This window comes from Coturnix japonica, chromosome 13, assembly GCF_054131305.1.
Source record: "Coturnix japonica strain WE chromosome 13, WE-NBRP24, whole genome shotgun sequence".
Classification (NCBI taxonomy): Eukaryota; Metazoa; Chordata; class Aves; order Galliformes; family Phasianidae; genus Coturnix; species Coturnix japonica.
In genome coordinates this window covers 17,198,081-17,214,499 of record NC_140675.1, presented here as the reverse complement: position 1 = coordinate 17,214,499, position 16,419 = coordinate 17,198,081, and the positions used below count along the sequence as shown (strand labels likewise).

The following is a 16,419-nucleotide window of genomic DNA, read 5'->3' as shown; positions in this document are numbered from 1 at the left end:
AAGATGTCAGCAGAGACCACTGTTCTGTGTGAATCCTGGTGAAGTACAGAAAGTCTCCAGTCAGAGCATGCTGAGCTCTGTGGAGTTTGCAATAGCTGAGCTGTAAAGCTGCACCCACTGAGCAAACCAGCAGTGCTGAGGCAAAGGGGAGACTCTCCTGAGCATGGTTGTACTAATTCTAGGGAGGGTTTGACTCTCCAGTACAAAGCCAGAGCATTCACTCTGACCTTTTTGGTCTCATAGGCCAACTCCAGTTAACAGCTTCAGTCTACCTTGACAGAAAGTAGGAACAAATGTACTTCATGGCCACCAGAAAGCAACCTGAGACCAACCAGGTCTAAGGAGATGGGCAGGCACTGTGTGCCCTGCTGTGATCACCTCAGGGGTGGCTTCTGGGCAGATTCTGGCTTTGCTGACCAGGAAGGCATGGGCACAGCATGTCCTGTTCAGTCCCCAACCTGCCACACTTCGTGATTTAGAAGAAGATTATGAATTATTTGTGTAATGTAATTGTATGGGAACCTCTGAGTACCAGCCTGAAGCACTGATTGAGCTCCTGGGGGAAGGATGGAGTCAGCCCTGGGAGCACAGGTGAAGGCAATTCAGCTGTGTAACTAGAAGGGGTGGAACCTGGCTGCAGCTCTCTTAGACCCCATTTAAGGGCTGACTGCCATTAAGGAAGGTTCTTTTTCTGGAGCTCCCTCCTTGGCTGGAGCTTTTCCCTGTAAACCTGGAGTCTTCTGATGTGGGTGAGTAATATTCTTCCTTTATAGCACCTTTTTGTTGTGCTGGTCTTTCTGTCATTGCACTTTTGTTGTTATGCCTTTCCCATTATATTACCTGTCCAGTTGTTACAGTAATACATTGTCGGTTGGAACTGTAGGCTTTAGGTCAGTGATCAACAAATGGAGCTATTTGAACTGAAGCAAGTAGTTTCTCTTTGGAAGTCACGGAAGCAGGTACAGAGACATCCTAGATGCCCTGCAGCATCTGGCTCCAGAACATACCCAGGTTGTGGTTACATGCCTGTATTGATTTCACCAGCATCTTCTCTAAAGCTTCTGAATATGTGAAGTTTTCCTGTTTCCAAGGATTTCTGTCACTGTTCTGACACTGTCAATGTGTCCAATTACCTGTGAGTTTGCAGTACTGGAGCAGTCAGTCTCCTCATCTCAGTAATGAATTTGGGGAAAATAAGCAAAGCACTGTATCAAGCATTAATTTCATTGTAAGTAGAAACTTGATGAGATCACTTGTATTGAAATACACGCAGTCCTTTCCAAAATGCTTTATCTTCCCAGCATTGTTAATTTTGTTTAAGGCTTATTTGACTGTTCAAAACAATACTTTTATTTCTGTTCAGATGGGATTTCAGGGAAGTTCAGGAACTGAACAAATATTCAGGAGCAGAAAATACTCTTTATTGCCATTGTGCCAGATATTGCAGGAAGTCAGAATGAGGAATTTAGGAAAGCCATGGAAATGAGAATTGCTTTAATTCAATAATGGGTTCACTGGCTTTCTAATTAGGTTGAACTGTATATTGTAGCTCCATAAGTATCTTATAAATCTACCACATGCAACACAGGTACATCAGAAACATCTTGTAAACTATCAAATAGATCCACAGGAATTAAAAATTATTTCTTAATTCTTCTGTGTCTTTTTCAAATATTTCCCGGCTCAAAGATGTCATTTTATTTAGTCTTACACAATTCAAAAGCACTGCAAAACATCTGTAAAAACATTCACTAAGAACTCGGATGATAGGTTACTATTACAACTTCTGACTTACATTATATTAAGAGTCATATTACATTAAGTAACTTCACCAGCACCAAAACATTGAAGTATTACATTTTACGGAACTCACTTAAGCATGTGGAATTTTTACTTTAAAGGATTTTCCCTTAGTCTTCTTAGAGAGCTGATTTAGTCAGCTTTGACTGAGTAGCCTGAGCATCAGATAGATGTGGGCTGGCTGTGGTCTTTTGTTAAAACATTCAGAGAAGCAGCTGTAGCTTTCTCCTGCTGCCATGACACTGCCCTTAAGAGCTTCACAGCTGTAGTCACTGCTGTCTGGAGGATAACTGGTATGATGAAGTCATTCACAGTTTCTAGGCCTTCAATTTTTATTTTTTATTATTATTCTCTTTCACAGCACCAAAGCTCAGTTTTAGGAAATGATGAATTTCTTTGTTTTCAGCCTAAAAGTAGTGATTTTTGAATAGATAACGTGAAGCTGTGTTTTTCCTTTGTCAACACACAGAGCTGGCATAAAATAGGCTTCTGGGGTTTTCCAGTTCCTCAAGCTGTCACCTTTTTGTGTGTTGTCACGAAGAACTCACTATGATAGTAGAAGAGAGGGACTAGCAACCTCAGGGAGATACTAGGGAGGAGGAAGATTCTGTGTGGAAGGTGTACACAGATTGGATGTCCTCACCATGCCCTAACTCTGGAGATGAGTACTGAATTTCTCCATATACTCTGAAGTTCTTATTGTGGACTTTTACATTTGATTTTACTCTGAACTACAAAGCCACATTAAATCTGCAGTGTTAATTGTGTACATGTAGCACCCACACTTGGTACCTGGTATGTAAGCATCACATATAATGTGTGGTAGAGGCTGCTAATGCGACTGGAATCCTAGCATATGTATCAGGAGTCTCTGAAGGGAAATAAAGAGCAAAGTGGACCATGCAGGCTGTCCTACATTGTGTTTAGGGATAGCAGAAAGAAGAGAAAGTAAAAAAATTGTCTTTCTAAATAATGTATATTGATGCTGCATGAGCTGCCAGCTGGAATTGTTTCAGAAACATTGATAGTGCAGCATGTGTACTTCTAAAGTCATAAAGGTTTCCTTATTGATGATACTAGTAATGTGTAACTGATTTATCAGAATCTTTGTATTTTGTAGACAATACTGAGGAGAAGAGTTTATGGCAGCTGGCAAGTTAGTCAATCAGTCTTGCCACTTTTATTCCCCCTAGTGACCACACTGACCAAGGAATCCACACTTCAGAGTTTTCTGTTGTTGCAATGATACCTGCTGTTCATAACTCCTGTTCACGCTGCCGTTTCAGGCCAACAACTCTTGCTGCCAGGAGAAACACAGCCCCAGTGATCACTTCTGCGACAAAAGAGATCCAGACCAGTGCCAGAGACCAGCCAAACCTGATGTCGATTTCTACCAGGACATCCTTACTCCTCAGGAGGCAGACAGCTTCTTCAAAGGCAGCAGCTGAATATGCAATGTAGACACCAATCCCGGTAAGTGTAACCAGAGCTGAGTAAGAAAAACATGTTCAGACAATCACAATTCACTACAGAAAGTAAAAATCCTTATGTAACTCTCTGGGCATCCTTGCCATACCTTCTTATCTGCTCAGGGCAGATTAAGTTAGATCGAGTTAAAATTGTTCTTTGGGGAGGGGTGAGAGGAAAATGAACTGTCAGGTCCTGACAGAATAAATACAAAATGGTTGAACAGCAGTGTGTTATTCTGAAAGCAAAGGCTTGCTCAACATTTTTCTCCAGAAGGTAAAGTGATGTTTTCCAGATATAATCTCTTATTATTTAAATCCATTAAGCCAAGAGTTTGATATACTACCTCCAAAAAGGAAAAGCAGACCCGTCATTAGAAGCAGTAGATATGCCCTGGCAAGAATACTGATAAATCCAGTCATAGCTCCAAAAATCATCAGTATCAGGCTGAGAGGCATCAGGATGACAAATGTCCCATGCATGTCTGAAGAAGAAATGAAGAGTGTTAGAATTGTAATGTTTTACTATCGTGTCTCTTGATGCATTAATAATTACTGAGTGCAGATCCCCCACTCAGCATCCAAGCCTTGTTCTGTGCATTCAAAACAAGAAGCTGAACCATTTCTGTGGCTTTCAGTTTAAACAGGCAGGGCACAGTATGGAGAAGAAGGTATCATAGGATGAGCCCTCCATGGTATGTGATTCTGAGACCATGATGATAAAGAGTATGTCAATGCAGGTGTGTTTAAGCAGTAAGACTCTACTGAGACACTAAGCCCAGCTGGAAAGCAGGTGGTGTGCTGAGTATCTGTTAGTCACTTGCGACCTTAAGAAGTCATGCTGGCTATCTGAATTATAAGTATCACAGTGAGTGGTATTGTTCTGTTTGGGTGATGGAGCCTAACCAACACTTTGGTTAAATGCCTTCTGTCTATCATATACCCTCTGCCAAACTGATCTACCAAATTGTTGACCTTTTCCATTGTTGTAGCTGAACAACAAGTACAGGTACATTTTCCCATCCAGCTTTGATTCTACAACTGTCATTGTTTTCTACAGCAGCTTCACTAAGTACATTAACCTATGCTGGTTGCTTCCTCTTGTTAATTTTTTTACATTAGTCCTTATTGATCCCTGTAATATCTTAATAGCTGTGTAAACAGAGGGTTGTTGTGTATTTTTTCATATCGTGCTGTTTTCTCCACCATAGACCATCTTTGTCTCACCATTCTTTCTCACACAATCTGTCTATATTATTCAATCCAATGTTTTCTGGAATAACAAAAACAAGTGCTCAGCTTCTGGTCTTATTTCTTAGTAGAGTTTGAGCACAGTAAAGACCAAAGTTACTCAGAGTGGAAAACTTGCATTAGCCTGTGCTTCATCATTTCCCATCTGTCCCTCACCAATCACAGCTGCTGCTATCAAACCTGAGGGCAGTAGCACTAATGGCATTCCTTCGCCTTCCTGTCTGCAGTGGGATTTTTGACTACTGCAGCTAGAACTGTAACCTTGGATAGGACAAGTGCAGTGAAGAAGACTATTCAGAGCACTTACTTTTGAGCCAAAAGGAGAACGAATCCATACCAGAGTATTATCCTGGGGAGAGTCATAAAGTACATTAATGATCTGTGACGCTGCATAGAGTGGCAGAGTAACTGATTTTTTTTTTATTTTGCCATCTGAAGCAAAAATATCTTTTAGGGGTATCTCGGTTGAAACCCACAAACCCCATGAATCACCTGCAGCTCATTAAAAATCAAATATTTAACGGGCTGCATTTGGTTAAACAGGACTTGTGTCACCTTCCAGTGTTCCAGTTCAGTACCTAATACTCATTTGTGCTGCTTCTATGCAATCTGCAACTGCCTGTGAAACTTATTCTAAAATGCTGCCATGGAAACCACTCAGGAATTTGAATTCATGCTGTCTGGCATATGATATTATACTATTATATTCCTTGATTAGAGGGAGGGAATTAGTTTATAGGAGGACATGACTTAAAATATCTTTACTGTATTTCTGCTTTCAGTAATCATGTGTGGAAGAAGATCAAACATAAATTTTGAGGTCAAACATGTTGTTGTGTTTTTAGGTTGCCTTGGAATACGCGGGTTGGTTTTGTATTACGTGCAAAGCTTCATTCTGATAAAATTGGTTGTCAGGGGGGAAAAAAACCCCAAGCATTTTGCACAGGAAAAGGCCTGCACGCTTTCTGTAGAGCAACATTCACTTTTTCCACTTCCATTTCTCAGTAGTGCCTGAGTTCCCTGTTGGTAGAGACCAAAAGATCCAATGCTGTAAAGTAGGCAAACGTTTAAAAACCATTCCACTTCTATGGACTGAAAATACTTTAATTGCTCGATCCTTCTTGTAGTTTTACTCTTGCTAGCTGAAGCTGTGACCAAATGTCTGCAAGAGTGACATCTGCAGAGTGTATCCATATCTGTGAGTTGGGCAGATGCTTCTAAATTACAATCCAGTGCAGTTGTTGATGAGTAGTGTCATGGTTTTGTAATAACGGGTCTCTGGAATGAACTACAGAAACTGACTGGTATCAAAGCTGACCAGTTGCAGGTCCAGCAGTGTTGTTACCATCTCCTGTTAATATGCTGGAGCTCCACTGCTTCAAACTAACTTTGGATTTGTTTGCACAGCTTGTGATAGAAAGCAATAGTCATTACATTACATCAGAAATATCCCAAATGACAGCAGCTCAGAAGACCTTAATTAAAGACCTGTTTATCTTCCTCAGCAGTAACTAAATAGCCAGTCAGAAAGCACTGCATGGAAAGCTACAGTTCAACAGAGTGCTGGCAGTAGCACAGCCAGCAGGGCTGCTCTGGAAAGGTTTGGCAGGGCTCAGATTGAACAGCATGCTTAGAAGGCCTAACAACTATCTCTGTGAATAGGGAGAAGAGTGGGTGCAGCTGGTTGGTGACTGCAGGTCCATGCGCTGTGAGGAAATCCAGTCTTGTTTTACTATTTTCTTAAATTAATTTTGTTGAGGAAGAAACTGAGGCAGCTGTTACACCAGGGGTACTCAGTGACTGCCTCTACAGCAGGGATTGCTTTCCTGCCAGCTTCCCTGCCAGAAGCACTAACTTATCTGCAGCCTCATGGGTCTGAGTAAGTTAATGACTATAAAAAATACACTGGGGACAATATTTCAGCAGCTGTGGACAGGCAGCTGTATGCTCCAGAATTGATTTTTACAAGAAGAGCATTTCCTTTCAGTGGAGTGTAAGTGGAAACTTCAGCCCATGTTTGTGAAGAGGTGCCCGGAAGCACAATAGGCTTTTTGGTTTCTGCCCAAAATGGACAGGCTTCCATTACATTGAATTTGCAGAGCAGAAAAAGGAAATGAAAGTTACATTATGAAAGCTTAGTAGCATTTCCCTCAAATATATCTTTTCACAATACTTCATGAGACTGTACAGAGCTGTATGAAAATACACACCTGTGGTAGAAAAGCATTTTATAAATGCAGAAAAGCGAGTGGTAGGTAGTCTGTCATATCTTCTTTAAACAGTGGCTGGTGTTCCAAACAAATACATAATCATCCTATAAAGTAAACAGTAGTTCAAAAGCATTTTTATACACTGTGGGTGAGAGGGTGTATGTCATGTGTTCAGCTGAAGGGAGTGGTGAGGAAAGAACTGGAAGTTTAATGTACAGGAGAAGAAATGCTTGTGTCTGGACTATGAAAGAAACAGCTCAGAGGTGCTCCAGTGATGTGAAAGTACATTGCACCCTCAGGGTTAACAAGACCTGGGCTGATTGCCTCAGTAATGCTGCTGGTAGCACGGAACTTTAATTTGAATGCCCAATTTTTCTATTTTGTCTGGAGTTCTATTTGAAGCACGCAATAAGGCTACTAGGAAACTGCTGGAGATGAATAGGAGAGATTGGAAATGTGGAGGGAGAGAACACGAAGGCTTTTCATTCTCTAACGAGGGGTTTGTCCTCTGTCAGCGACCAGCACTTCTATTTCACTTAGACCCAGCTCTCTGCACGCAGGTACAGACTCTCTCCCATCTTTTTGGCACTCGTGTCTATTAAAGTCATGCCAGAAAGAGTATAGGAACACTGAAAAAAGCAGAGCAAGATTACTGATGAGAGACTTAAGTGCCTGCACTAGGAGACAGTGCTTTAAAGCTTTTTGGGAATAACAGGCAAGGTTAGCAGAGCTGCTAAAATTCAGTCTGCCAATCAAGCAGTGAGAAAAGTGAGTGTACATCTGGGCAGAATGAGATTAATTGAAACACGTAAGCATTGTTCACACTGACATCCACAAATGAGCATAGAAAATAATACAAGTTTTTAAACTAATTGATGAAGGCAGCGCAGTTAGCTGGATTGTCTTACATAGCAACACATGAAGAAACTGCCTGAATTACCCTTATTACACTGGGTGCTGGAATTGTCCTATGAAAGTCTAATTAAAAATTTGTTGTCAATTGTGGTTTGCTCAGATCTGCCTAAATACAATTCAGGGACCACAGTCAGAAAACACTTCAAGAAAGAAATGCAAGGCTGAAGTGGAACATAAATACCAAACCAGATGGCACCTTCAGAAATGTGTGTGTTTCCTAGAAGTACAGCTGCTGTTGCTGTGCAGCTGTGGTCTCATCACACTGGAGCTGCATTGAAGCTCTGCACCTAAAATATCAGAGTTCACTTTGTTGGGTATTCTAATCAAACCTAATAGGTTTGTTTAGTTAAAGTGTCCTATTTACTCATTTTTAGACAGACTATGCCTGTTTATAATAAAGCATGTGAGTATCTTTGCAGGCTTGCAGGCTCTGCGTATAAACAGCGTTTGATGTGAGAGACAAAATCTCTCTGAGGCTCTGAAGAGTCTGTACATGCACTTATGGATCCAATTTTTTCACATATCCCCTATTTTCTTACCCTGCCTGACTACCAAAGAGGTGTCCTTTGTTTCCAAGCTGATGTCATTTTTAGAATAAAAGCTCTGGAATAGTTTTGATTCTGTTTTAGCAGAATTCAGTTTTTGCTGAAGAGCTGTAATCTAAAACCTCTTTATGTGAGAGGAATACAGATGCAGCATTTACAAACATAAACATAATGTTGTCTTAACGTTTTAGGCAACTTCTGACTTCACTGGTTGAGGTGCCCGTACGTAAATGTGATTGGTGTGGTTAGGTTTAATCAATTCATTGTTAGCTTTGAACTCCTCAAAGGATTCAGTAGTGCAGGAGACAATCAGTGTCAGTTATCTTCATGGTTTTTATCATCATCATGCAGCTAAGGCCCTCTGCTTTAAGGAAGGAAGGTGAAAGAAATGGCAGCTTTCTATTTTCAAGTATAGAGATGGTCTGTGCTGATAGGCTCCAACCTGTCACTGTGTTGGTGATGATGCTGCTTATTCCTACTTGAACTTCCCAGCAACACAACTGCATTGCATCAGTACCCCTGGGCTCGCTTTGCCATTGTTGCTGCATCAGTACATTCTGGTACTGACAAACCTAAAGATAAAGAGCATCAGGTGTGCAGATATAAATTTTAATTAACTTTTTGAGCACGATGTTCTTCACAGAGCTGTAATGCTTCTTTTAGTTATTGTTTCCTTAAATTCCTGTACCATAATACTTTTTCAGAGGGAGGGATCCCAATGACAAGGTAGAGAAGTGGCTGAATTAAATGTTAAATGTCTTACGTGGGAATCTTCAACATTCCTGCCTTTTGCTTATAACAACCCTGAGCTCTCCCAGGCAGGAAGTTGCTCTCATGGCAGAAACTGGCTGACCCTGACATCAAGCAGAGGGTTCTGCCAACAGCAATCCCTCTTAAAGTCCACATGCAGTGACAGTACAGTGCAGATCTCAGAGCCCCTCTGAAGCAGTGCTGGGAGCATGTGTGTGGACCAGAGAGGTGGGCAGGGTGTGGGGAAGAAGAGGAATAACACAGCAGTTACTCACATAAGAGCTGTCGGTGTGAGTCGGTGATGTTTGAGTTCTCATGCCAGAAGGGGTTGATCAAAGGGTAGCACTTGCTCCTAACTGATATAGAAGGGGGGGGGAAATAGGAAGAATGTTAAGCTAAAGATTATTATTGTTATACATAAACAATAATGCAATAAACACATAATAATATCTGTTCCTGTGATTTAGGGATACAAAGTGAGCACTGTGTGGTGTTGCGGATACTCTTTCCATCATCAGCAATCACTTGAACGGCTCTAACCCCACCGGACTTCCGCCCCTTAATTTCCCCTGTGCCAGATGAAATCTGATCTCTTCCCTTCTAACTGTTTAACGCTTATTCAATTGGTCTGAATTAAAAGTTAATGCCGAAGTACTTTGCGAGAGCAGAAAACTCGCTCTGCTCGTACCCAGTAGCAGGAGTCAGGCACTGAGCATCCTCCATGGATGGAGGGAGAGCCGGGTGGGGTGGGCAGCCCCTGGCTACGGACAGCAGAGAGGACAGCAACAGCACGGTAAGGGACCCGCTCCCACCGCCCCCCGCCACCCCACTCACGCCGGCAGGTTCGCCAGAGCCCTGAGTGCGAGCTGAGCGCGGCAGTGCCATTGGCGGCCGTCTCCAGGCGGGAGGCATCGATGATGTACCAGAAGTCCGTCGCGATGGCCACCACGAGGAAAACAAAGCTGGAGGCTCCCACCAGAGCCACGAGCAGCGACAAGACGCTCAGGCTCACCCTCATGCTGGACCGCGGTAGGAGATGCACGCTGATGGGAAGGGCGGTGCGGGATGAAGCGATGCCCGCAGGCAGCAGCGCAGCTCCCGGGCGGTTCGCATGGGCGCTCCATAGGGAGTCTCATTCTGTTTGCTTGCTCAGATCTCATCCCAGGCTCCCCAGGGGAACGCTAAGTAACGCCCAGTCATTACACAGTCATTGTCTGTTCTCTTCTGGAGAAGAAAAATGCTACAATCAGAATGTGAATGTTTCCGATAAACAAGCACAAAATAGTTAATGAAAAAGCAGTCAGTGTGGGTTCAGCTCTGCATTGCTGTCGGTGCCTTTAATTCGGTTTTCTTGCTGGTGAGACAAGCTTCCCCTGGGAAAAAAGTGGATATTCAGTAAGTATAGAGACACAGAAGCCAACAGCTGCACTTGCCCTTTTAAGTTATAGTTCATTTACTCCTCTCGTGAACTTTTCAACCTCAGTGCTTTAGGAATTTTCAACCTGCTGGCCAGGTGTCGTGTGCTTGGATAGCAAAACAAAGTTCTCCACTGATGATTCATCTACATCAACAGCCTTTTTATTCATCCCAAGTTCAAAGCACTTTGCATAGCAGCGGATGCTAATCATAGTTTCCATTATTGCAGAAACACACGGTGCATTCAGAGCATTGCAATCAGATTTCACCTCAGCTTATTGCTCTCACTTTTCATTCTGATTTAATGTGTCTGTAATAAAAAGAGCAGAATAACCTGAGCATCCAAGGGCACTGCGCTTAGGGCATTAGGCTCGAAACAATTAGTTCTAATTTAGTTCCCTGCTGTATGCAAAGAATACTAAGTCGCTTTGGTAAAGCAGTTTAAACAGAGGCACTTGGTGCTGCCTGGACATGTGATTCCTAAAGGCTGTAACACTTTTGAGTGGAAGGGTAATCACTATCAGCCAGATCACAAATGGATTGGGAGGATAAATGGATGCCCCGTCCTTGGAAGTGTTCAAGACCAGGTTGGATGGGGCCCTGGGCAACCTGATCTAGTAAATGTGTATGTTTGGTGGCCCTGCCAGGCAGGGGGGTTGGAACTACATGATCCTTGAGGTCCCTTCCAACCCGGGTCATTCTGTGATTCTGTGATAAATATCTGTCGGTGTTGTAAGATATTAATTCAGTATGGTAATGTATGGCGATAGATATCAAAGTATTAAAAGAATGCATACATGTGTGCCCATAGCAGCACCTGCTCTGCGCTCAACAAGAGCAGCAATCTGCCTGCACACACATAAAATATGTGAAAAACAAGATATTAAGCTGCTTTTTATTGTTACACTTAGTTCCTTGATGATCTCCTGTGGCCTTTCTGATAGCTGCTCTTTTAATCTGAAACCAAGAAAGATCTTTTTTCCTTTGTCTATATCATTATAATGTGACCCAGAGCTATTGTTTTAAACCCCCGTCTTTATTACTGTTACAAAATAGATTGCTGTCGTGAGATTTTGGGCATAGGGAAAGGGTCAGTAAACACATTAGAGCAGCCACCGCAGGCTCTTCAGCTTCCATGCTACCTGTTCCAAAGCATCGGATCAGAACGTACTTTGAATTGAATATAATCAGCAACCAGAGTTTGGAGTATCTTTCAACAAAATGCAGTTATTTTAAGGTCTGATTGCAAAGCCAAGACTGTGAATGGGGAAATTAATCCTAAAGCTTATGAGTGTGCACTGTACTGTGGGCAGTTTACAGGGGGCGTTATTCACACAGGCGGCCCTTGAGGCCGGGGCCGCTCTGAGGGACGGATGGGCGGGACGGGCGCGTCAGCCGCGCGCCGGAAGGGGCTGCGGGCTCCAAGATGGCGGCTGTGTGTGTGTGAGGGGCCGCTCCGAGCTGTGCCTCTGGGTCAGTGCGTGTGAGGCGTAGCGTTGTCCTCACGGCTGCGGTGCCCTCGTGTTTAAAACGCCTTTCTCAGGATGTTCGGGGGAATAAATGTGGCTTTTTTTGTGTGTGTGTGTGTGTGTCTGTAGGGGAAATTTTTGTCTGCGCCTTGGAGCCGCGGGCACGGGGCAGCGAGGAAGGTTGTTTGTTTTTGGGGAGAAAAATAGAGAACTCCTGGTGGGTGTGTGAGAGGAGCCAATTTATCTTCGGGAGGAGCCAGTATTAATACAAAATATATGGAACTAAGCTGCATTCATGGCGTTGGTTTCTGAGGGAGCCTGTGCCCAGGCTGTGCTCTGCCCTCACCCACTGCAGGGCTGTGTCTGGGTGTTCTCTGCTTTGTCACGGGATGGTTGGTTGCTTTTAACACAAATTAATGAGCAGTGTGCCTTCCTGGAGCATGTACTGTCCGGGTTGAACTGTAACTGTAGGAGCATTGTAAAAGGGAGCTCTGAAGCACTGTAGCTTAGTTGGTGTAACCTGGTTCCTCACCACAGGGTAGTGTTACCAAGCTGAAAGCTGTCTGTGTTTGCTTGTAGGTTGGAGACCCCTACACACAACCCGGTATCTCATCAGGGCACGGTGGAGCTTATGTGACTGAGGCCTCGGTCTCTGCACCCTGAGGTCGTGCTGAGCAGTCTCCATGGTGGCTGTGCTTCACAACGGGCTGCCTGGTGACGGCAGCTGTCCCCATAGGTGTCCCTCTCACTGACGTACCATGGGAGACATCACGGAGAAGGAAATGGATAGTGGCACGTTCAAAAGCAACGCCGTCCTTTCTGATGTGCACTTGCACTGTCCCAACAAAAGTCATCTCATGGTACGACTGAATGCAGTTGGACAGCCAGGTAATGCATGTTTAGACCGATGGAGCTGTGTTTTAATTGCACTCTAATGTATTTGTATCGTCTTAACCCTCCTTTGTGGTCTGGGAAGGGGTGGATCTAATTATGACCTCAATCAGGCCAAAATCAGGTAATTAATGCTGTGGTACATTGTCATACTGCTTAGCATTCATTTGCTGTGACTCGACACAACCTTTCAACACAATAATATAACGATGTGTTTTATATAATCTGAATGTCCATAGTCTTAAAAAATAAACAAATTTCCCATACCAGGGCTGGATTGTAGTATGACAGCTTTTACTCTAAAAAATCCAGCAGTGGTCTGCCACCATACACTTCGGTATGTGAAATGCATATCAAATGTCATGCAAGTGATGTTTGCATATAGATTCTGTTCTTCCCTAGCATTGATCTTTAACTTTACCCTCCTCCCATTCCTTGTTCTTGCAGTGTTCCTGTCATGTTTCAAACTCCTTTGGAACACAGATGATCAGGCCTCTGAGAAATACAGGAGAGAAACTACAACTGAAAGAGAACACCAGTACGGACGTGGAGATGAACTACCTAACGAGGACGGGATGAATCTGAAATGTGAAAAAGAATTGAATACTGAAGGAATAGAAGCTCTGCTGGATGAGGATGGAGACTTGGAAGTGGTCAGGAGGCCTCAAAGTGCCAGTGACTCAGAGGCAGAGGATCTTATGAGGGATAGAGTATATCCTGTAATTCTGATGAAAGGAAAAGAAAATGCTTTTGAAGATGAAGAACAAGAATGTACTTACAGCAGTGTTATTAAAATAGGTAAATATTAGGCTTACGTTCAAGGAGAAATTGAATAAATAGGTGCTCAAGTAAAACAAAAGAAAACTGAGTTGGTCTTTTAATTGAAAGAGAACTTGGTAAGTTAAAGTAGATAATAAACCATAATAATACTGTGATATTGTTAAGTGCTTTAAAAGCAGTTTTTCTTCAAAAGTGGACATTTGGATATCGTGGAGAAATGGTTTTCCTTAATTAGAATTGGGTTTTCACCATTATCCAGCATTACTGTGTAGAATTAATAGTGCTCAGTTCTAGATTTAAAAGGGAAGCATTAGGTGACTTTTCAAATTTACTATTATGGAACTTGATTTGAACCATGTTTGAAATAGTACTCTCTTCCATTTTCACAGAGCATACTATGGCAACCCCCTTAGAAGATGCTGGCAAACAAGTATGTATTGTGCCTTCTGTTGTCTTGCTGTTTGTGTGTTTTGCTTTGGAATTTGTCTGGTTTAACTGCTACTCTTCTCCAAAGGTCTGGCGTGCAGCCTTTCTTCTTGCTGATTATATTCTGTTTAAACGGGACGTGTTCAGGAATTGCACAGTGCTTGAGCTTGGAGGCGGTACTGGAATTGCAAGCATCATCATGGGAATGGTTGCCAAAAGAGTTTATTGCACAGGTAAGGCAGTTATTTTTAATGAAAAATCTTCATGAAGTTTTACAAAGCAGTATTTCAACCTGGGATTTTCATCATCATCTGCTCTTTTTTTTTAGTTGTTACTTTGTTATCAGTGCATATGGAATCTTGTTGTTCATTGAAAAATGGCAAGCGCTTTCGTGACATTGAAAAAGCAGTAATAATTTCAGGTGCAAGAGTTTTAAAAACCAAATACTTTTCTAGATTAAAACTGGTAGAATGGCAATCTAACTCCTTTTATCGAGGATAACATGGAGCTTAGGAATGAAAGAAAGAAGCAAGATGGGTGCGATGGAAGCAGTCATGAGGGAAGGGAATTGCTCTGAATTTTACTTCAGTTTGGGAGAAGTTGAGATCAATGGTCTGAGAGGTCAGAGGAATGTACAGCACATGTGAAATATTCTCATATTGAATGTTGTCATTATTTTCTTCCAGACGTTGGTGAAGATCTTTTGGCCATGTGTGAACAAAATGTTGCATTAAACAAACACCTGATGGAGCCAGGGGGTAAGTGCTGTACAGGCTGTGTTTGTACAATTGCTTGTCTATGGATTTCTGTAGAACTAAACAGCATAAGTCATCGTCGATCTGGCTGGCATGTTTACTGGTAAGTTAAACTTCTGTTTTGGTTAAGTGACTCATTTAGAAAGATGCTAAAAGTGTGTACTTGTTTCAAAATGGGACTTGCAGGTGACATGTAGAAGAGAAGATATTTCTGATGATGAGGTTCGTCTTATTCTCCTTTTGGCAGTGGATGACTGGTTTTGTAAATGATGTCCAGTCTTATTTGTTTCGTGTATCCTCTTAGTATATTTCATCACATGTTTCAGTACTGGCTGAAAGATCATTTGTGACTGTTGGGATCTTTCTACACCCACAGGAGGAGAAATTAAAGTAAAAGAACTGGACTGGCTGAAAGATGAGTTCTGCACTGGTACGTAGTTGTTTTTGTAGTTGGGTTTAAGAATCCTGCTTTGTTTTTTAGGTTTTCTTATCAGTTGAATGGTAGTAGTGCGACGTAATCATTCAAAAAGTAGAACAACTATTTGAGAAAGTAAAATCATCATTACACTTTCAAAGCCTTTCTTGGGACTTAGAGGTTTATTGAAAATACTTGATACTGCCAGATGAACAGGTGTGATGGTTTTCAGATATCAAAGAAAGCTTCTAAATTTTAGAAAGCATCAAAATTTGTGTGAAAATGCATTTGCCTTCTAACTGAATCTGTACTCTTGCTGCAGGATAATAATTGGTAGTAAATTCTTATGTCAAGGAAAACTTCCTCGTGCCATCAGCTGTGAACAAACTGCATGAGAGAGAAAGCAAAAGCAAAGGACTGAAGGGAACTTCAGAGAGCAAATAGGGGGAATTTCCCTTCACTGAGTTGCTCTGCTTACTGAGTAGCTGATTGCTGTGGGAATTAAAATACTTGTTTTAATCAAACATTTGAGTCAGTTAAAGGTGTACACCAAAGCCATCTTCTTTTGTTACAGATCCAGAAACTCCCTATAGCTGGTCTGAAGAAGAGATTGCAGATTTGCATGACAACTGTACTGTGATAATGGCAGCTGATGGTAGGAAAATATAACCAGCAAGCAGATCTTTAAGATTTCTTTTTGTAAAGAGCAGCAGTGGATACTGTCACTGGGTCGGTTGTAGCCATTATATATGTAATACCATGGGGGTTTAGGTAAAATAATGATTTGTTTGATTATAATTATTGAATTAAGGCTACTTGTTGTTTAAAGCCTGGGATTTAAGTAAATGCTACGCTTACCTGTAAACATACCATATGCTCTTAATGTTCTTCCCACAGTGTTCTATGATGATGACCTGACAGATGCCTTATTCAGAACGCTGTATAGAATCACACATAACTTGAAACATTCTTGCACAGTTTTCCTAGCCATAGAAAAAAGGCAAGTATTACTAACACCCTAACATAAGAAAGACTAGAATCTTATGTTCTTTCCTTTCCTTGAAAGAAAGCCCTGATGTGCCTGAAGGCCCAGTTCTGATTATCATTGGTTGATGAAAGGCTGCTGTGAATGCCCAGTACAAGCATTTGTTAAACTTGTTTCATTTTTATTAGCTCAGAATTAGACCTCCAGAAAAGTGTGGCTTTTGTAATCTTATTTTAATGATGCATTAGGTAACCTTTGAGCAAATCAAGATTAATGGGTGGCCATTGTAATGTTTTGTCAGAGATTACAGAATACTTGCTGTGTTTTTGAGGTCCTGTGCTTATG

At 42.0% G+C, this 16,419-nt stretch overlaps 2 protein-coding genes across 5 annotated transcripts in view; one reads left to right on the top strand and one right to left on the bottom strand.

Annotated features, from left to right (window-relative positions):
• Positions 1-1,399: 1,399 nt before the first annotated feature.
• On the bottom strand, positions 1,400-9,955 carry TMEM114 (transmembrane protein 114). Of its 2 annotated transcripts, none has more exons than XM_032447565.2 (4): positions 9,772-9,955; positions 9,213-9,293; positions 3,614-3,751; positions 1,400-3,289 (listed from the first exon to the last, which is right to left on the bottom strand). In XM_032447565.2, exons 1-4 carry the CDS (start codon positions 9,953-9,955, stop codon positions 3,057-3,059), a joined length of 636 nt encoding a protein of 211 aa, XP_032303456.1. In that variant the 3' UTR covers positions 1,400-3,056. The 2 variants fall into 2 exon arrangements, with proteins under 2 accessions (XP_032303456.1, XP_085370890.1); XM_085514764.1 differs by lacking the exon at positions 9,772-9,955 and adding an exon at positions 4,825-4,866.
• The window catches only part of METTL22 (methyltransferase 22, Kin17 lysine), a 21,139-nt gene continuing 14,252 nt past the window's right edge, over positions 9,533-16,419 (top strand). Inside the window, exons 1-9 of one of the 3 annotated variants that reach the window (XM_085514761.1) lie at positions 9,533-9,730; positions 12,402-12,710; positions 13,161-13,511; positions 13,883-13,923; positions 14,008-14,152; positions 14,606-14,677; positions 15,051-15,104; positions 15,664-15,744; positions 15,987-16,089. In XM_085514761.1, coding sequence (XP_085370887.1) covers positions 12,581-12,710; positions 13,161-13,511; positions 13,883-13,923; positions 14,008-14,152; positions 14,606-14,677; positions 15,051-15,104; positions 15,664-15,744; positions 15,987-16,089 — 977 coding nt within the window. In that variant the 5' untranslated portion in view covers positions 9,533-9,730; positions 12,402-12,580. Of the gene's footprint in view, positions 9,731-9,828; positions 9,967-11,761; positions 11,827-12,401; positions 12,711-13,160; positions 13,512-13,882; positions 13,924-14,007; positions 14,153-14,605; positions 14,678-15,050; positions 15,105-15,663; positions 15,745-15,986; positions 16,090-16,419 lie in introns of those variants that run through there. The other 2 variants (XM_085514762.1, XM_015877064.3) reach the window with 2 other exon arrangements.